We start from the raw sequence: 22500 nt of genomic DNA, 5'->3' as shown, positions 1-22500 counted from the left end.
TCGTCATCAGGTGACGACCGCTTCTGTTGCGGCCGAAGCGTCCTTTGTTTTGTAATTTCTTTGAACTTGTCCACGTGACTCTACCGAAAGACACCGGAATAAGAATGCCTGCAGTCAAAGTGTTTTCGTTTCGCGTGGCGGCAGCAGCGGCAGCCGCCGTGACTTCTCGAGCATCGATGCAGCGGCGTGCAGCATCCTCCTCACAGCCCCCACGCGGAGCCGCGGGGGCAAATTCCACATTCCCATGGCAGAGGGGGGCAGCCTGTCCATGGGATAGCCGCTGTCGGATTCCCCGCAAAGCGGTACTTGTTTTATCGGACCCCGGGCGGAGGGTTAGGGTAGATTGGCCGAGTCGGCACGCGCCGCCGCCGCCGACCGGGAGTTGAACTCGGCGCCGTCTCCTGAGCGGGCGCCGTGGACGGCGGAGGGCTTCCGATGGGACGCAGCTTCCCGTGCGGCGCTGGTCGGGGGAGGAGTCGCGTGACAAGATGGACCAATGCAATGACGAGCGGGGCGACCGTGGTGTGCGGGGCGACCGTGGTGTGCGGTGCGGTTGACTGGCGCGGAGAGACGCGGACTGACACGGAGAGACACGGACTGACATGGAGAGACACGGACTGACACGTAGAGACACGGAGAGACACGTAGAGACACGGACTGACACGGAGAGACACGGACTGACACGTAGAGACACGGAGAGACACGGACTGACACGTAGAGACGCGGACTAGCACGTAGAGACGCGGACTGGCGCGGAGAGACGCGGACTGACACGGAGAGACACGGACTGGCACGTAGAGACACGGAGAGACACGGAGAGACGCGGACTGACACGGACTGACACGGAGAGACGCGGACTGGCGTGGAGAGACACGGACTGGCACAGAGAGATGCGGACTGGCACGTAGAGACACGGACTGACACGGAGAGACGCGGACTGACACGGAGAGACACGGACTGACACGGAGAGACACGGAGAGACGCGGACTGACACGTAGAGACACGGACTGACACGGAGAGACACGGAGAGACGCGGACTGACACGTAGAGACACGGACTGACACGGAGAGACACGGAGAGACGCGGACTGACACGTAGAGACACGGACTGGCACAGAGAGACGCGGACTGGCACGTAGAGACACGGACTGACACGGAGAGACACGGAGAGACGCGGACTGACACGTAGAGACACGGACTGGCACAGAGAGACGCGGACTGGCACGTAGAGACACGGACTGACACGGAGAGACGCGGACTGACACGGAGAGACACGGACTGACATGGAGAGACACGGAGAGACGCGGACTGACACGGAGAGACACGTAGAGACACGAACTGACACGGAGAGACACGGAGAGACACGGACTGACACGGAGAGACACGGAGAGACACGAACTGACACGGAGAGACACGGACTGACACGGAGAGACACGGAGAGACGCGGACTCACACGGAGAGACACGGACTGACACGGAGAGACACGGACTGACACGGAGAGACACGGAGAGACGCGGACTGACACGGAGAGACACGGACTGACAGGGAGAGACACGGACTGGCACGGAGAGACGCGGACTGGCACGGAGAGACACGGACTGACAGGGAGAGACACGGACTGACAGGGAGAGACACGGAGAGACACGGAGAGACACGGACTGACAGGGAGAGACACGGACTGACAGGGAGAGACACGGACTGACAGGGAGAGACACGGACTGGCACGGAGAGACACGGAGAGACAGGGAGAGACGCGGACTGGCACGGAGAGACACGGACTGGCACGGAGAGACACGGACTGGCACGGAGAGACACGGACTGACACGGAGAGACGCGGACTGACAGGGAGAGACGCGGACTGACACAATAAGTTAAACTTGAAGGGACGAGTGGACCTGAGTGGCGAGGGGCTGTCACCGCAGTGACAACACCAGCGGCAACTCCAACCACGTCCGGCAGCGTCACGGCGGCGAGAAGTCTCGGTGGGGAACCCCGCGGAGCCACGGCTGTGGCCGCAGTCCGGGTGCGGCCGAACGGGTCGAGTGTACAAAGAGCTTCGCAGCTCATCGGATTTCTCGAGGGGTACATCGGCAGCCCGTGCCTCTCCGATTTCACGAGCCCAATCGAGCGGCGCGCTGTTGAGAAGCCACCGGCTGGGAGAGGGCGAGAGGGCGCGGATTTTTTGTATCGAGTTCCGAAGGTCCCGAAAGTTTCCTGGAGAAGGCTCCCGGCACGTGGCGCGAAACGTCGGACGCGCGCCGCGATCGCGGCGGTGAGGCCCGCTTGAGATGATCCCGTTTCGTACTTTTCTATAAAACAGAGCTGGTGGTCCGTCTCTCCTCTTTATTTTATTCCACCAATTGTTGCGAGCAGCAGGGTTTGTTTTTCGAGGGCGGTTTTGTTCGTTATCAAAATAACTTTTTTTTTACTTAACCCAGGATTATCGTTGTAATTATTATTATTAAAAAAAGTGATATCTGTGAAATGTCTCTTTGGAAAGTGTATTTGTCTCTGTGTGAGTCTATGGGTCTCTGTGTGAGTCTATGGGTCTCTGTGTGAGTCTATGGGTCTCTGTACGGGTCTATGGGTCTCTGTGTGAATCTATGGGTCTCTGTACGAGTCTATGGGTTTCTGTACGAGTCTATGGGTCTCTGTGTGAGTCATTGGATTCTCTGTGTGAGTCTATGGGTCTCTGTATGAGTCTATGGGTCTCTGTGTGAGTCTGGGTCTCATTGTGAGTCTATGGGTCGATGTACGAGTTTATGGGTCTCAGTGTGACTCTATAGATATCTGAGTGAGTCTATGGGTCTCAGTGTGGCTCTATAGATATCTGAGTGAGTCTATGAGTCTCAGTGTGACTCTATAGATATCTGAGTGAGTCTATGAGTCTCAGTGTGACTATAGATGTCTGAGTGAGTCTATGGGTCTCAGTGTGACTATAGATATCTGAATGAGTCTACGGGTCTCAATGTGTAGCGTAGCGCTAACAGCTACACTACTGCTCCCCCCCCCCCCAACACACACACACACAGATACACACACACCCAGATACACACACACAGATACACACACACCCAGATACACACACACAGATACACGCACCCACGTATACACACAGACACACACAGACAGCGCGCTAACCTCTACACTACAATGCGTTACGCTTCCACATGCGCGGGTCACGTGACAGATTTGACGTCACAGCTCACTTGCCGTGCAAAAAATAAATGCATTATTGAGCTCCCCTCCCCCCCCCAAAACAAAACCAAAAGTGTATTTTTATAATTGTTGCATGGTGTACAGGATGAGTCCTAGCTACTTTGAGCAGGATCAGCCCTGGCTACCTCTAGCAGGATCACCCCTGGCTACCTCTAGCAGGATTAGCTCTGGCCACTTTGAGCAGGATCAGCCCTGGCTACCTCTAGTAGGATCAGCCCTAGCTAGCAGGATCAGCCCTGGCTACTGTGAGCAGGATCAGCCCTAGCTATCTCTAGTAGGATCAGCCCTGGCCATTGTGAGCAGGATCAGCCCTGACTACCTTTAGTAGGATCAGCCCTGGCTACCTTGAGTAGGATCAGTCCTAGCTACCTCTAGCAGGATCAGCCCTAGCTACTGTGAGCAGGATCAGCCCTGGCTACCTCTAGTAGGATCAGCCCTGGTTACTGTGAGCAGGATCAGCCCTGGTTACTGTGAGCAGGATCAGCCCTGGCCACCTCTAGTAGGATCAGCCCTGGCCACCTCTAGCAGGATCAGCCCTAGCTACCTCTAGCTGGATCAGCCCTGGCTACCTCTAGCAGGATCACCCCTGGCCACTTTGAGCAGGATCAGCCCTGGCCACTTTGAGCAGGATCAGCCCTAGCTACTGTGAGCAGGATCAGCCCTGGCCACCTCTAGCAGGATCACCCTGGCTACCTCTAGCAGGATCAGCAGGCTACCTCTAGCAGGATCAGCCCTAGCTACTGTGAGCAGGATCAGCCCTAGCTACCTCTAGCAGGATCACCCTAGCTACCTCTAGCAGGATCAGCCCTAGCTACTTTGAGCAGGATCAGCCCTAGCTACTGTGAGCAGGATCAGCCCTAGCTACCTCTAGTAGGATCAGCTCTGTTGTTGTTGTTGTTGTTGTTTTCCATGGAGCCGGCCGAGTGTAATATTCCACCCCATGCACGGACTGGAGGCACACATGGAGATGCCGCGGTGGCTATGAGATGTTAACTACCTCGCCTGGTGTACAGGAGGTCGTGTCTCTCTCTCATGATCATCATCACGGTGGCTATGAGATGTTCACTACCTCGCCTGGTGTACAGGAGGTTGTGTCTCTCTCTCATCGTCATCACGGTGGCTAGGAGATGTTCACTACCTCGCCTGGTGTACAGGTGGTCGCCTGCTGTATATTTGGAGTTTGCGTGTCTCTCTCTCTCTCTCATCATCATCACGGTGGCTAGGAGATGTTAACTACCTCGCCTGGTGTACAGGAGGTCGCCTGCTGTGTATTTGGAGTTTGCGTGTCTCTCTCTCTCTCATCATCATCACGGTGGCTAGGAGATGTTCACTACCTCGCCTGGTGTACAGGAGGTCGCCTGCTGTATATTTGGAGTTTGCGTGTCTCTCTCTCTCCATCAACATCACCACCACGCCGCGTTTTGGAGGAATTTGTCTGCTGCTATAAATCCCCACCAGGCGATGATGATGATGACGGGCCACGTGGTTGAGCTGATCGTTTGTGACGGTCAAGCCGCTTCCGCAACACATCGACATTGGGCCTCAGCTGGTAAATCAGTAACAGTTCACAGTCTCTACTCGTTGGTTCTAATGGGTAAAGTCACGTAGGTGAAAATAAATAACAAAAAAAATAACAAAAAATCACGACGTTTCGGCCACAACACAAGCGGCCTTCATCAGGTGAAGGGACGAGACTGTCAGGAGGACAGCGCTATCTCGCCTGGTATACGGGAGGTCGTGTCTCATCATCATCACGGTGGCTATGAGATGTTGACTATCTCGCCTGGTGTACAGGAGGTCGTGTCTCTCTCTGTCTCTCATCATCATCACGGTGGCTATGAGATGTTGACTATCTCGCCTGGTGTACAGGAGGTCGTGTCTCTCTCTTTCGTCCCTTCACCTGATGAAGGCCGCTTGTGTTGTGGCCGAAACGTCGTGATTTTTTTTGTTATTTTATTTTCACCTATGTGACTTTACCCAATAGAACCAAAGAGTATGGATCCTAGCAGTCACGAAAGCTTTAAATCGTGAGAAGTTCACAGTCTCGTTTTAAATTGTGGGTTCCTTTGTGTGTGTTTTGTTTAGGAGTATTTGGCTGATGCTCGTCGAAAGCTCCAACGTAGATTTCATTTTTTTCTGCGAAAGTTTGACACCGAGGAGGAATGGTGGGGGGTGGGTGGGGGGGGTGGGTGGGGAGGAGGCGCTGGTTCTTGAAGCGGACACGAGACACAATCACGGGGCAGCGGTGTGGCTGCCCGCACGCGGTGATTGTGGATCGCTGATCGATGCGAATTGTTACCGAGTCCGCTCGGATTCCCTGGGTCAACATCTGGGTGAGTTCGCGAGCGTTGGCTCAAGGCTGACGCTGTTGCGTGTGCGTGCGTGGTGAACTTCTGTCCATGAATGACGTCACGCGACGTGGCGTCACGAAAAGTGAGACACCGCCCCCTGAAATATGACGTCACAAAGCTCCCCCCCCCCCCCAAATAAAACATGCTTCAAATCGATTTAAAGCTTTCGTGACTGCAAGGATTCATCTTCTTTGGTTCTTTCGGTAAAGTCACCACGTAGAATGAGAATGTGTAGGCTTTGACTTCAACATAGCCATTTCTGTGACCAGTCACAAGCTAATCACTCAGTTATTTCAATGCTTAATTCTCCTGTTTGATTTGTACTAGGTGCCTCTGTGAATGTGTATGCTCTGACTTTAACATAGCTATTTCTGTGACCAGTCACAAGCTAATCACTCAGCTATTTCAATGCTAAATTCTCTTGTTTGATTTGCACTAGGTGCCTCTGTGGATGTGTAGGCCTTGACTTCAACATAGCCATTTCTGTGACCAGTCACAAGCTAATCACTCAGCCATTTCAATGCTTAATTCTCCTGTTTGATTTGTACTAGGTGCCTCTGTGGATGTGTAGGCTTTGACTTTAACATAACTATTTCTGTGACCAGTCACAAGCTAATCACTCAGCCATTTCAATGCTAATTCCTTTGTCAAGGCGCTCTGTGTTCTTCTCACACAGCTTAAAGGTCGCGGTCTGAGCTTGGCTGTGTTCGCTCCAGCGCTGTCCTCCAGACAGTCTCGTCCCTTCACCTGATGAAGGCCGCTTGTGTTGTGGCCGAAACGTCGTGAGAATTTTATTGTGTTATTTTATTTTATCAATTTATTATTTTATTCTCATTCTACGTGGTGACTTTACCGAAAGAACCAAAAAACATGCTTCAAATCGCTTTAAGCTACTGTCACATTGTAGTGCGACGTATTTAACGTGGCGCTGCACTCTGATGTTGTAGGAGAAAACATTTATTAAAAAGTCTATTTAATTAAGTAGAACGTGTTGTCTATATTTATTTAAAGTTTCGCATTTTGATGTGACGTCACATTTCTCAAACCCCTCGTCACGCATCGTCACACATCGTCACAAATGTCTGACCCCCCCCCCCTAGGTGCGTGACGTCATTTATGGACGTCCCCAAATGACGTCAGGGTCTGGATAGAACCCACGACCTCCTGTACACCGCGAGAGAGAATCAACATCTCGAGATCCACATTGGACAGACATCGATTCCGGGATCGTTCAGTATATATGCAGAATCGATTTGTGGATGATATCGAATCGATATAATTAATACACCGGCCATTATCGATCTACTGGTGAATGAAGCCCCCCCCCCGCCCCCCCCCAACGCTGCCCCCTGCGATGTAACAACAGCCGAGGCAGCGGCCTGGACACGATCCCATTGCATCGCTCTATCGCCACACAGGTGGCTCGTCCAGAATCGATTGGAATAGTTAATGGGTTACGAATCGTTTAGTCTTGTTGCCGAATAGAATCGGTTTTATAATTGGAGTCAACGGATACGATTCGCGCCCGTTGTGTCCTGCAGGCAACGGACCTCCAAACAAAGTAATCGATTCCTAATTTGTGAAAACCGATGTCTGAATCGAATTAAAACCGGAATCGAATCGTGATGTTCGCATCGCCGACTTCGCGAATCGATTCTAGCGAGCTGCGTGACATGGCGACACGCGGTGGTGCAGCAGGAGACGAAGCGGGAGCCGAGGGGGGCCCTCAGGAGGGGGGGTCTACTCAGGAGGGGGGCCCTCAGGAGGGGGGGTCCCCTCAGGAGGGGGGCCCTCAGGAGGGGGGGTCCCCTCAGGAGAGGTCCCCTCAGGTGGGGGGCCCTCAGGAGGAGGGGTCTCCTCAGGAGGGGGGCCCTGAGCGGGGAGGCCCCCCTCCTGAGGGGACCCCCCCTCCTGAGGGGGGCCTCCCCGCTCAGGGCCCCCCGCCCGAGGGGTCTGCGCGGCCAGGGGAGGCCTCGCTCCCCGCCTGTCTCATCGTGCTGGGCATGGCCGGCTCGGGCAAGACGACGTTCGTGCAGGTAGAGACCGGCTAGCAGCTGGGGAAGTTTGTGCTCACGAGCGGTGTAAAGTTGATCTCTCTCTCTCTCTCTGTGTTATGTAAAATGTAAACTATTAAAGTGTTAAAGTGTTAACGTTGGCGCTGAGGGGCGCTGGGCGTCAGGGAGTCGGGCAGCTCGCGCCGGAGCCGCCGGTTCGATTCCCGGCTACGGCGCCTCGATTAAATATTTGTTTATTTATTAATAATAGTGTAGTGTGTAATAACGTAGTGTATAGCGTAATGTGTGTAGTGTATAGTAGTGTAGTGTATAGTGTATTATATAATGTAGTGTGTAGTAATGTAGTGTGTAGTAGTGTAGTGTATAGTAGTGTATAGAGTAGTGTATGGCGTAGTGTTTAGTAGTGTAGTATATAGTGTAGTGTGTAGTAATGTAGTGTATAATAGTGTAGTGTGTAGTAGTGTATAGAGTAGTGTAGTGTATAGAGTAGTGTATAGAGTAGTGTAGTGTATGGCGTAGTGTTTAGTAGTGTAGTATATAGTGTAGTGTGTAGTAATGTGTATAATAGTGTAGTGTATAGTAGTGTAGTGTATAATGTAGTATATATTGTAATGTGTAGTAATGTGGTGTATAATAGTGTAGTAGTGTATTGTATAGTAGTGTAGTATATAGTAGTGTATAGTAGTGTATAGAGTAGTGTATAGTAGTGTAGTATATAGTGTAGTGTGTAGTAATGTGTATAATTGTGTAGTGTATAGAATAGTGTAGTGTATAGAGTAGTGTATGGCGTAGTGTATAGTAGTGTAGTATATAGTGTAGTGTGTAGTAATATAGTGTATAATTGTGTAGTGTATAGAGTAGTGTATGTCGTAGTGTAGTATATAGTGTAGTGTGTAATAATGATGTGTATAATTGTGTAGTTTATAGTAGTGTAGTGTATAGAGTAGTGTATGGCGTAGTGTATAGTAGTGTAGTATATAGTGTAGTGTGTAGTAATGAAGTGTATAGTAGTGTAGTGTATAGTGGTGTAGTGTATAGAGTAGTGTGTAGTAGTGTAGTGTGTATAGTAGTGTAGTGTGCAGTAGTGTATAGTAGTGTAGTGTATGGAGTAGTGTATGGCGTAGTGTATAGTAGTTAATATAGTGTAGTGTGTAGTAATGTGTATAATTGTGTAGTGTATAGTAGTGTATAGTAGTGTAGTGTATAGAGTAGTGTATAGTAGTGTATAGAGTAGTGTAGTGTATAGAGTAGTGTATAGTAGTTTAGTGTATAGAGTAGTGTATGGCGTAGTGTATAGTAGTGTATAGTGTAGTAATGTAGTGTATAGTAGTGTATAGTGTAGTAATGGAGTGTATAGTAGTGTAGTGTATAGTAGTGTAGTGTATAGAGTAGTGTATAGTAGTGTAGTGTATAGTAGTGTAGTGTATAGTAGTGTAGTGTATAGAGTGGTGTATAGTAGTGTAGTGTATAGTAGTGTAGTGTATAGAGTAGTGTAGAGTAGTGTATAGTAGTGTAGTGTATAGTAGTGTAGTGTATAGTGTAGTGTATAGAGTAGTGTATAGTAGTGTAGTGTATAGTAGTGTATAGTGTATAGTAGTGTAGTGTATAGTAGAGTAGTGTATAGTAGAGTAGTGTATAGTAGTGTAGTGTATAGAGTAGTGTAGTGTATAGAGTAGTGTATAGTAGTGTATAGTAGTGTAGTGTATAGTGTAGTGTATAGAGTAGTGTATAGTAGTTTAGTGTATAGTAGTTTAGTGTATAGTAGTGTAGTGTATAGTAGAGTAGTGTATAGTAGTGTAGTGTATAGAGTAGTGTATAGTAGTGTAGTGTATAGTAGTTTAGTGTATAGTAGTGTAGTGTATAGTAGTGTAGTGTATAGTAGTTTAGTGTATAGTAGTGTAGTGTATAGTAGTGTAGTGTATAGTAGTGTAGTGTATAGTAGTGTAGTGTATAGAGTAGTGTAGTGTATAGAGTAGTGTATAGTAGTGTAGTGTATAGTAGTTTAGTGTATAGTAGTGTAGTGTATAGAGTAGTGTATAGTAGTGTAGTGTATAGTAGTTTAGTGTATAGTAGTGTAGTGTATAGTAGTGTAGTGTATAGTAGTTTAGTGTATAGTAGTTTAGTGTATAGTAGTGTAGTGTATAGTAGTGTAGTGTATAGAGTAGTGTATAGTAGTGTAGTGTATAGTAGTTTAGTGTATAGAGTAGTGTAGTGTAGAGTAGTGTATAGTAGTGTAGTGTATAGAGTAGTGTATAGTAGTGTAGTGTATAGTAGTTTAGTGTATAGAGTAGTGTATAGTAGTGTATAGTAGTGTAGTGTATAGTGTAGTGTATAGTAGTTTAGTGTATAGAGTAGTGTAGTGTAGAGTAGTGTATAGTAGTGTAGTGTATAGAGTAGTGTATAGTAGTGTAGTGTATAGTAGTTTAGTGTATAGAGTAGTGTATAGTAGTGTATAGTAGTGTAGTGTATAGTGTAGTGTATAGTAGTTTAGTGTATAGAGTAGTGTAGTGTAGAGTAGTGTATAGTAGTGTAGTGTATAGAGTAGTGTATAGTAGTGTAGTGTGTTATCACGATCCATGCACTGCACGTTTCGTCGTTTCCACGTTCCTCTGCCTTGTGCCCAATTCGTGGCCCCATCTTCCTGGAACACCTCATCACTCAGTTCGAGTCTTACTCTCTTTCCTGCTCCTTACATTTTTCAGGACAACAACAACATCATCAACAATGACGCACTTTAAATGTTCAGTAGCTTTCGAGTGACAGAGATCCCCCGTGTAGCCATAACAGATTGTTGGGGCGAGTTCTGTTAGCGAGTAGCACCTACGAAGGCCGGAACTGCACACGAGCAACCACGCCCGGCCGCCTTTGTCTCCCCAGTGCTAGCGATGTTTACGCACCGCACCAGGTACTCATTTGAGGCCGAGTCGACCCAGGGGAGGACCCAGCACTGGCTCAGATAATCGTCAACGTGGTATCAAACTCGGGTCTCCAGGTTCGTAGTGCAGCGCGCTAGCCGCTGCACCACCGCTCCCCAACAACAACAACAACGCACTTTTCATCGCCCTGTTGTTGTTGTTGTCCATCGTAGGCGTATGAATGTTTGACGAATATAGTCCGGTAGCTGTCGAGTGGCGGACAACAACCCTTCAGTGATCACAATCACATTGCCGATCAATTCATTTCGATTGAAAGTTCAATTGTGACGCGTCGCTGGGGCATTGCGTTTGGGGGTGGGGGGTGGCGGCGTTGTTGTTGTGTGTGACGTTGAACTTCCTTCGCACCGTGCGTAGCCACCCGTGCTCATCGGAGGTGCGTGGACAAGGTGCCGGAGTGAGTGGCGCGGTGCAGGCTCACGAGTTGGCGTGCTTGTTGAGGTGCTGGTGTTCACCGTGGTTGTTGTTGTGGTTGTTGTTGTTTTAGAGGGTGACTGCGTACCTACACACGCACAGGCGCGCTCCGTACGTCATTAACCTGGACCCGGCTGTATACGACCTCCCGTTCCCAGCAAACATCGGTAGGGCTCGCACGCACACACACACGCACGTACACACGCACGTACATACGCACACACACACACACGCACACGTACGCACGCGCACACACACAAGCACAGCGCACGCACGCACACACGCACACACCCAAGCGCACACACACGCGCACCTACACACACGCGCACCTACACACACACACGCACGTACGCACACACACACACACAAGCACACACACAAGCACACACACAAGCACACACACGTACGCACGCGCACACACACAAGCACACACACAAGCACACACACACGTACACACACAAGCGCACACACGCACGCACACACACACAAGCACATACACACACGAGCACACACGCGCACACGCATGTACGCATGTACGCACATACACACAAGCACACACACGTACGCACGCGCACACGCGCACACACACACGTACGCACGCACGCACACACACACACAAGCACACACACACGTACACACGCACGCACACACACAAGCACACGTACACACACGCACGCACACAAACGCACACACACACACGAGCACGCACACACACACACGAGCACGCACGCACACACAAACACACAAACACACGCACGCATGTACGCAAGCACACGCACACGCATGTACGCACGTACTCACACACACAAGCACACACGCATGTACACACACACGCACAGACGTATGCACACACGCATGCACACACACAAGCACACACGCATGTACACACACATGTACACACACAAGCACACACGCATGTACACACACATGTACACACACATGAATATAATGATCCCCCATAAAGCCTTTAACAGGCTGTTCGGGTAAACATGGCAGTCTCGTGAGATGTATCGGTCAGATTATCATCATCACAGATTATCATCATCACAGATTATCATCATCACAGATTATCATCATCACAGATTATCATCATCACAGATTATCATCATCACGGGACCTCCTTTGCCAGGACCAAAATATGAGAAGCGGTTTTCCCCTTTTTTCTGGCAACAAAACAGCCGTGTCAAGATGTAAAAACACCAAACTGAAACCTTTATCAAGGACTCATGTCTGCATTAACCACAATACTCGTGTTCAGAATGCAAACATAAAACACACTGATAGTATGATGATGACGATGCATTGTCCTTGAAGCTGATTGGTCCACAGCAGAGCCAGCTTTCTTTTGAGCCTCGTCTCAAGCGGTGTTAGACCAGAGGACGCCAAAAGGCAGATTCTCATTCGTACATCGGCCACGTGTGAATAATAACAACAATAACATTAACAACATGAATAATAACAATAATAACATTAATAACAATAATAACAACAATAATAACAACAATATCATTAACAACATTAATAATAATAACAACAATATCTGAGAAAAAGTGTCAGTCTTGTCGGGTGGTGGCGATGGTGTTCATGGCGAGAATGTTCGGAATTAAAATCACCACCACCACCACGTGGGCCTAGCGCGGAGCTCACCCACGTGGGTGGTGTTGCGTTGGCCAGCAAAGCGTTTCATCGCGGGGAACTTCGTCAGCACTCGGCAGGGGGCAGCACTTCACTCAGCCCTTGGTTACTTAGACTACAATCTCAATCACTCCCACCACCACAGCGTGAAGTCACGCAGCTATGATGATGGTAATGATGGTAGTGGTGGTGGTGATGATGATGATGGTGGACGAATGAGATGTTGCAAACTGTCCGGGCGGTGTGGCTGTCACTGCGTCGCCATCGTCGCAGCGACAGGCGACAGTCTGTCCCATCGACCAGCCCGAGTGTGAGATCACGGCCGTCGCTCTCGGTCCACAGCGGCCGTAACGCCGTCAACCTGCCAGAGCCGACGGATTAGCCTGACGAAGGCTCTAGCTCTGATGTCGCTCGCTGTCTTCCGCAGATATCCGGGACACGGTGAACTACAAGGAGGTCATGAAACAGCATCCTTCCTGTGTGAAACTCGCACGTACTGGTACAGCTATCACCTCCTGGTGTAGCCACTTACCTCCTGGTGTAGCCACAGACCTCCTGGTGTAGCCACAGACCTCTGGTGTAGCCACAGACCTGGTGTAGCCACTCACCTCCTGGTGTAGCCACAGACCTCTGGTGTAGCCACAGACCTCCTGGTGTAGCCACTCACCTCCTGGTGTAGCCACAGACCTCCTGGTATAGCCACAGACCTCGTGGTGTAGCCACAGACCTGCTGGTATAGTCATAGACCTCCTGGTGTAGCCACTCACCTCCTGGTGTAGCCACAGACCTCCTGGTGTAGCCACTCACCTCCTGGTGTAGCCACAGACCTCCTGGTGTAGCCACTCACCTCCTGGTGTAGCCACAGACCTCCTGGTGTAGCCACTCACCTCCTGGTGTAGCCACAGACCTCCTGGTGTAGCCACAGACCTCCTGGTGTAGCCACAGACCTCGTGGTGTAGTCACAGACCTCCTGGTGTAGCCACTCACCTCGTGGCGTAGCCACTCACCTCCTGGTGTAGCCACTCACCTCCTGGTGTAGCCACAGACCTCCTGGCCTAGCCGCAGACCTCCTGGTCTAGCCACTCACCTGCTGGTGTAGTCACAGACCTCGTGGTGTAGTCACAGACCTCCTGGTGTAGTCACAGACCTCCTGGTATAGCCACTCACCTGCTGGTGTAGCCACTCACCTGCTGGTGTAGTCACAGACCTCCTGGTGTAGCCACAGACCTCGTGGTGTAGTCACAGACCTCGTGGTGTAGCCACAGACCTCCTGGTGTAGCCACAGACCTCCTGGTGTAGTCACAGACCTCCTGGTATAGCCACTCACCTGCTGGTGTAGCCACTCACCTGCTGGTGTAGTCACAGACCTCCTGGTGTAGCCACAGACCTCGTGGTGTAGTCACAGACCTCGTGGTGTAGCCACAGACCTCCTGGTGTAGCCACAGACCTCCTGGTGTAGCCACTCACCAACTGGTATAGCCACTCACCTCCTGGTGTCGCCACTCACCAACTGGTATAGCCACTCACCTGCTGGTGTAGCCACAGACCTCGTGGTGTAGTCACAGACCTCCTGGTGTAGCCACTCACCTGCTGGTGTAGCCACTCACCTGCTGGTATAGCCACTCACCTCCTGGTATAGCCACTCACCTCCTGGTGTAGCCACTCACCTCCTGGTGTAGCCACAGACCTCGTGGTGTAGTCACAGACCTCCTGGTGTAGCCACAGACCTCCTGGTGTAGCCACAGACCTCCTGGTGTAGTCACTCACCTCCTGGTGTAGTCACTCACCTCCTGGTGTAGTCACTCACCTCCTGGTGTAGCCACTCACCTCCTGGTGTAGTCACTCACCTCCTGGTGTAGTCACTCACCTCCTGGTGTAGTCACTCACCTCCTGGTGTAGCCACTCACCTCCTGGTGTAGCCACAGACCTGCTGGTATAGTCACAGACCTCCTGGTGTAGCCACTCACCTCCTGGTGTAGCCACTCACCTCCTGGTATAGCCACAGACCTCCTGGTATAGCCACAGACCTCCTGGCCTAGCCACAGACCTCCTGGTGTAGCCACAGACCTCTTGGTGTAGCCACAGACCTCCTGGTATAGCCACAGACCTCCTGGCCTAGCCACAGACCTCCTGGTGTAGCCACAGACCTCCTGGTGTAGCCACAGACCTCCTGGTGTAGCCACAGACCTCCTGGTGTAGCCACAGACCTCCTGGCCTAGCCACAGACCTCCTGGTGTAGCCACAGACCTCCTGGCGTGGCCGCTCACCTTCTGTATGGTTACACACCCTCGGCGTTGTCAGCCACACACCTGTGACTTATGTCCTTAACCTGAGCTCAGGTACGGTCTGGGTCCCAACGGAGGCATCGTCACCTCTCTCAACCTCTTTGCAACGCGCTTCGACCAGGTGAGCGCTCGTCAGCACTGCCGCTCACCGTGACCTCGCCCGTGCCCGGTATCGTCGGGGACCGCCGCCCCCCGTCCCCCGTATATTCACCGCAACCTTATCCATGCCAACCGTATCCGTGCCAACCGTATCCGTGCCAACCGTATCCGTGCCAACCGTCGGTCTCGCCCCGCGTTGGGGACGTCTTCGGGGGATTCTACGAGTCCCAGTTATTCTGCACGTGGCAACCCGTGGATGATAGGGGCGCAACGGTGGCTATGAGATGTTAACTACCTCGCCTGGTACGCAAGAAGTCGTGTCTCTCTCTCTCATCATCATCACGGGGGCTATGAGATGTTAACTACCTCGCGTGGTCTACAGGAGGTCGTGTCTCTCTCTCTCTCATCATCATCACGGTGGCTATGAGATGTTAACTACCTCGCCTGGTATACAGGAGGTCGTGTCTCTCTCATCATCATCACGGTGGCTATGAGATGTTAACTACCTCGCCTGGTACGCAGGAAGTCGTGTCTCTCTCTCTCATCATCACGGGGGCTATGAGATGTTAACTACCTCGCCTGGTCTACAGGAGGTCGTGTCTCTCTCATCATCATCACGGTGGCTATGAGATGTTAACTACCTCGCCTGGTGTACAGGAGGTCGTGTCTCTATCTCTCATCATCATCACGGTGGCTATGAGATGTTAACTACCTCGCCTGGTCTACAGGAAGTCGTGTCTCTCTCTCTCATCATCATCACGGTGGCTAGGATATGTTAACTACCTCGCCTGGTCTACAGGAGGTCGTGTCTCTCTCATCATCATCACGGTGGCTATGAGATGTTAACTACCTCGCCTGGTCTACAGGAGGTCGTGTCTCTCTCTCTCATCATCATCACGGTGGCTATGAGATGTTAACTACCTCGCCTGGTACGCAGGAAGTCGTGTCTCTCTCTCTCATCATCATCACGGGGGCTATGAGATGTTAACTACCTCGCCTGGTCTACAGGAGGTCGTGTCTCTCTCTCTCTCATCATCATCACGGTGGCTAGGAGATGTTAACTACCTCGCCTGGTCTACAGGAAGTCGTGTCTCTCTCTCTCATCATCATCACGGTGGCTAGGAGATGTTAACTACCTCGCCTGGTATACAGGAGGTCGTGTCTCTCTCTCTCATCATCACGGTGGCTAGGAGATGTTAACTACCTCGCCTGGTCTACAGGAGGTCGTGTCTCTCTCTCTCATCATCATCACCGTGGCTATGAGATGTTAACTACCTCGCCTGGTCTACAGGAGGTCGTGTCTCTCTCATCATCATCACGGTGGCTATGAGATGTTAACTACCTCGCCTGGTACGCAGGACGTCGTGTCTCTCTCTCTCATCATCATCACGGTGGCTATGAGATGTTAACTACCTCGCCTGGTCTACAGGAAGTCGTGGGTTCGATCCCGACCCTGACGCCTGCTGCTGCTGCTGTATATTTGGAGTCTGCGTGTCTCTCTCTCTCTCATCATCACGGTGGCTAGGAGATGTTAACTACCTCGCCTGGTCTACAGGAAGTCGTGGGTTCGATCCCGACCCTGACGCCTGCTGCTGCTGCTGTATATTTGGAGTTTGCGTGTCTCTCTCTCTCATCATCATCACGGTGGTTAGGAGATGTTAACTACCTCGCCTGGTACGCAGGAGGGCGTGTGTTCGATCCCGACCCTGACGCCTGCTGCTGCTGCTGCTGTATATTTGGAGTTTGCGTGTCTCTCTCTCTCCCTGTGGTAGCCACGTGGATTTTCTTCCGGGTTCTCCGGTTTGTCCCTCCACATTTAGAAACAAGCGTTGACAGTATTTGGCCGATGTCAATGTTCACACGATGATCTGCCGCCACGTCCTTGAGCGATCGTTTGTGATGGCCAGGTCGCTCCTTAAATACAGCTCCGTAGCCCAGTGGGCCTCACGTGGTAAAATACAAAATAGTTGATGGTTCATACCCCTGCGATGGAGCTCGTCAGTGAGGCTGCCAGCATTCCGTTGCGACTCTGCATCTCCTTTTCTCGTGCAGGTGATGACCTTCATTGACAAGAGACGCAGCGAGACAGAGTAAGCCCACTCCTCTCCACCTCTCTGTCTCTCTCCACCTCTTCTCTCCACCTCTCTCTCTCCACCTCTTTCCACCTCTTCTCTCCACCTGTTTCTCCAAACTCGGCGCAGCCTGCAGCTCCGCACGACGTTGTTTTGAGGGAGTTCGATGCCCAAGTCTCCGATTTCCTGTGGGGGAGTCTGAGTTGTGGAGGTGGGGGGGGGTGCGTTTGCACGCGTGTACGTGTGTGTGTGTGAGTACGTGTGTGAGTGAGTACGTATGTGTGTGTGTACGTGTTTGCGAGTACGTGTGTGTATGTGAGTACGTGTGTGTGTGAGTAAGTGAGTGTGTGTGTACGTGTTTGTGTACATGTTTCAGGAATGGGCGGTCTTGCACAGATGCTATATTTTCTGTCCGTCTGCTACAGCAGAGGTGTAGGGAATTCCAGCAAGACCTGCATCTCTGCTTCATTGACCTGGTCAAGGCCTATGATACCATCAGTAGGCCTGAGCTCTGGGTTTGTTCTTCGTGCTTTCGGAGTCCCTGACCCTCTGCTCACGATCATTAAGGACCTTCATGATGGTGAGCGGGCCCGGGTAAAACTACGTGGCTGGGAGTCGGAGGTATTCCCTGTACACCTTGGGGTGCGACAGGGATGTCCTCTGGCTCCCATATTATTTAATATCTATTTTGACCACGTAGTTCGTGAAGCCTTCAATAAATGTGCCGGGGAATTTCCATTTGGTACAGATACAATGGGAGGCTGATCGATGCCCGGGTGCGGTCAAGGGATGGCTCCCTATTGGTCAACCACGTTATGTATGCCGATGATTTGGTAATTGCTGCTCATTCAGAGGAGGAGTTGGAGACACTTCTGCTGAAACTGGAGCGTGCCACTAAGAGGTGGGGCCTTACCATCAGCCCCACCAAAACTAAGCACCTGCCTGGGTATTTTGTACCATCGGACACTCCACCCCCACAACTCCCAATCGGTGATGGGGCAGTTGTGGAGAGAGTGGAGAGTTTCCCATACCTGGGCAGTGTGCTCATGACCGGCTCCAGTTTAACAGCAGAGGTCTCACTCCGAATCAGCCGAGCGGCAATATCTTTTCATCGGTTGCGTAACGCTGTGTGGAAGCTGCCTGGTCTGTCGCTCCGCACGAAGCTTCAGGTCTTCTCGGCCACAGTCATTCCCTCCCTTTTTTACGCTTGCGAAACGTGGACCCCCCCCTAATGGAGCATCTTTGCCAGTTAGAAACATTCAGGCTGGCCTGCCTACGATCCATCCTGGGTTTAACCAGGCTGGATTGTGTGAGGAGCTCACAAATCATTTACAGATCTGGGCAAAGTCCCATCGGTGAGCTCCTCCGGCAGGCAAGGCTGCGTTGGCAGGGCCATGTAGCCCGCATGCCCAATCACCGCTTGCCCAAACAGCTTTTGTTCGGCCGGATCGAGGGGGCTAAACGGGCGCGGCACGGGCTAGAGAAGAGATGGAGTGACGTGGTACAGGAGGATGTGGAGCCGAGTGGAACCTGTGCTAGGCCTCTCCTAGGTAAACTCAGCCTCAAATGAGCACCTGGTGCGATGTGTAAATACATCGCCACCGGGGAGATAAAGGCGGTTGGGCATGGTTCCGGCCACCCGCCCCTTCGCGTGCCGTGCCGGCCTTCGTAGGTGCTCGCCGACAGCGCTTGCCCCAGCAGTCGGTGAAGGCTACATGGGGGACCTTTGTGTGTTGCTGTGTGCAGGTTTGTTGTGATTGACACACCGGGCCAGATCGAGGTGTTCACTTGGTCGGCGTCAGGGACCATCATCACCGAGGCGCTGGTGAGTGGCTCAGCTCCTCACCACTCGCTCACCACTCACTACTCACTACTCACACACTCACCACTCATTACTCACACATTCACCACTCACCTCTCATTACTCACACACTCACCACTCATTACTCATACATTCACCACTCGCTACTCACACACTATCCACTCACTACTCACTACTCACACACTATTCACTCACTACTCATCACTCACCACTCACTACTCACACACTCACCACTCATTACTCATACATTCACCACTCACTACTCACACACTATCCACTCACTACTCACACACTATTCACTCACTACTCATCACTCACCACTCACTACTCACACACTCACTACTCACTATCTCAAACACTCATCACTCACTACTCACACACTCACTACTCACACACTATCCACTCACTACTCACTACTCACACACTATTCACTCACTACACACACACTCACCACTCACTACTCACTATCTCACACACTCACTACTCACACACTATCCACTCACTACTCACTACTCACACACTATTCACTCACTACACACACACTCACTACTCACTACTCACACACTCACTACTCACACACTATCCACTCACTACTCACTACTCACACACTATTCACTCACTACACACACACTCACCACTCACTGCTCACACACTATCCACTCACTACTCACACACTATTCACTCACTACTCACACTATCCACTCACTACTCACACACTATCCACTCACTACTCACACACTATTCACTCACTACTCATCACTCACCACTCACTACTCACACACTCACTACTCACTATCTCAAACACTCATCACTCACTACTCACACACTCACTACTCACACACTATCCACTCACTATCCACTCACTACTCACACACTATCCACTCACCACTCACTACTCACTACTCACACACTATCCACTCACTACTCACCACTCACTACTCACACACTATCCACTCACTACTCACCACTCACTACTCACTACTCACACACTATCCACTCACTACTCACCACTCACTACTCACACACTATCCACTCACTACTCACCACTCACTACTCACTACTCACACACTATCCACTCACTACTCACTACTCACACACTATCCACTCACTACTCACCACTCACTACTCACACACTATCCACTCACTACTCACCACTCACTACTCACTACTCACACACTATCCACTCACTACTCACTACTCACACACTATCCACTCACTACTCACCACTCACTACTCACACACTATTCACTCACTACTCACCACTCACTACTCACTACTCACACACTATCCACTCACTACTCACCACTCACTACTCACACACTATTCACTCACTACTCACCACTCACTACTCACACACTATCCACTCACTACTCACTACTCACCACTCACTACTCACTACTCACCACTCACACACTATTCACTCACTACTCACTACTCACCACTCACTACTCACACACTATTCACTCACTACTCACTACTCACACTCTATCCACTCACCACTCACACACTATTCACTCACCACTCACTACTCACTACTCACACACTACTCACACACTATTCACTCACTACTCACTACTCACACACTATTCACTCACTACTCACTATTCACTCACTACTCACTAAATTCATAATTGATGTTTGGGTTGGGCCACGTAATGATCAATTTGTGTTCCTCCACCACCCAACACACCCAAACAAATTAAATTGACGTGTGGACAAGCATTGGTGTGTCCGCTGTCTCCCTGTGTCTCTCCATAATTGACTCTCCATGTCTCCCCGTCCACCCCTGTGTCTCCCCGTGTCTCCCTGTGTCTCTCCATAATTGACTCTCCATGTCTCCCCGTCCACCCCTGTGTCTCTCCGTGTCTCTCCGTGTCTCCCCGTCCACCCCTGTGTCTCCCCGTGCCTCCCCGTGTCTCCCCGTGTCTCCCCGTTCACCCCCGTGTCTCCCCGTCCATTCCCGTTTCTCCCCATGTCTCCCCGTGTCTCCCCGTGTCTGCCCGTCCACCCCTGTGTCTCCCCGTGTCTCCCCCTGCCTCCCCGTCCATCCCTGTGTCTCCCCGTGCCTCCCCGTCCATCCCTGTGTCTCCCCGTGTCTCCCCGTCCATCCCTGTGTCTCCCCGTGTCTCCCCGTCCATCCCTGTGTCTCCCCGTGTCTCCCCGTGTCTCCCCGTGCCTCCCCGTCTATCCCTGTTTCTCTCCGTGCCTCCCCGTGTCTCCCCGTGTCTGCCCGTCCACCCCTGTGTCTCCCCGTGCCTCCCTGTCCATCCCTGTGTCTCCCCGTGCCTCCCCGTCCATCCCTGTGCCTCCCCGTCCATCCCTGTGTCTCTCCGTGCCTCCCCGTGTCTCCCCGTGTCTCCCCGTGTCCCCCCGTGTCTCCCGCAGGCCTCCACGTTCCCCACCGTGGTGCTCTATGTGATCGACACCTCTCGCAGCGTCAGCCCCGTCACCTTCATGTCCAACATGCTCTACGCATGCAGGTGGGGCCGGCCTCGCTCACCCGCCGCTCTGTGCCCGCGGTGGTTCTTCCCGCCCTCGTGTTTGCCGACCGCCGCTGTTCCCCGCCTCGTTGAATTTCGTTTCAGCCGGTTTTACCCCCCTCCCCCCCCTTCGCTTGACCCGACGAGGTTCTGAGACCTCAGTGCGTGAATGAATGAACGTCGATATTTTGACCATTTGCCCTGTTTTGCGAGATATTTCCTCACTATCCATAACACGGATCGCCACGTAAATATATAAACGTTGTTGTGTCGTTACACCCGCCACCACCCGACACAGCCAACTAGTGAGGGTTGTCACCTTAACAGAACGTGGCCAATTCGTCACTAGTACAGCACACCGGCGTGTCGGTGAGGCTGTGATGATAACGATGTTGATGGTGTTGGTGTTGATGGTGTTGATGGTGTTGATGTTGATCGTGTTGATGGTGTTGATGTTGATGGTGTCGGTCGTGTTGATGGTGTTGATGTTGATGGTGTTGATGTTGATGGTGTTGATGGTGTTGTTGGTGTTGATGTTGTTGATGGTGTTGATGGTGTTGTTGGTGTTGATGGTGTTGATGGTGTTGATGGTGTTGATGTTGATCGTGTTGGTCGTGTTGATGGTGTTGATGGTGTTGATGTTGTTGATGGTGTTGATGTTGATGGTGTTGGTCGTGTTGGTCGTGTTGATGGTGTTGATGGTGTTGTTGGTGTTGTTGGTGTTGATGTTGTCGATGTTGCAGCATCCTGTACAAAACTAAGCTCCCCTTCATTGTGGTGATGAACAAGGTGAGTGACATCGCACACGCTACGCACACGCTACACACACGCTACACGCTACGCACACACTACACACACGTGTTACATGATACGCACACGCTACACACGTGTTACACGCTACGCACACGCTACACGCTACGCACACGCTACACACTACGCACATACTACACACACGTGTTACACGATACACACACGCTACACACATGTGTTACACGCTACGTACACGCTACGCACACGCTACGCACACGTGTTACACGCTACGCACACGCTACGCACACGCTACACGCTATGCACGCGCTACACACATGTGTTACACGATACACACGCGCTACACACATGCGTTACACGCTAAGCACATGCTACACACAAGTTACACACTAAGCACATGCTACACAC

At 51.4% G+C, this 22500-nt stretch overlaps 1 protein-coding gene across 1 annotated transcript; it reads left to right on the top strand.

Annotated features, from left to right (window-relative positions):
* Positions 1-7164: 7164 nt before the first annotated feature.
* LOC142906242 (uncharacterized) lies at positions 7165-22494 on the top strand. The gene is made up of 8 exons (XM_076053622.1): positions 7165-7605; positions 11005-11098; positions 12994-13033; positions 14906-14972; positions 17003-17040; positions 18769-18847; positions 21230-21324; positions 22068-22494. The coding sequence occupies exons 1-8, from the start codon at positions 7195-7197 to the stop codon at positions 22483-22485; spliced, it is 1242 nt and encodes a 413-aa protein (XP_075909737.1). The 5' UTR covers positions 7165-7194; the 3' UTR covers positions 22486-22494.
* Positions 22495-22500: the final 6 nt, after the last annotated feature.

Source organism: Petromyzon marinus, chromosome 62 (genome assembly GCF_048934315.1).
Source record: "Petromyzon marinus isolate PM22_M1 ecotype Great Lakes invasive population chromosome 62, UKy_Petmar_22M1.pri1.0, whole genome shotgun sequence".
Classification (NCBI taxonomy): domain Eukaryota; kingdom Metazoa; phylum Chordata; class Hyperoartia; order Petromyzontiformes; family Petromyzontidae; genus Petromyzon; species Petromyzon marinus.
The sequence above is the reverse complement of the archived record's forward strand: the minus strand, read 5'-3'. Positions and strand labels throughout refer to the sequence as shown.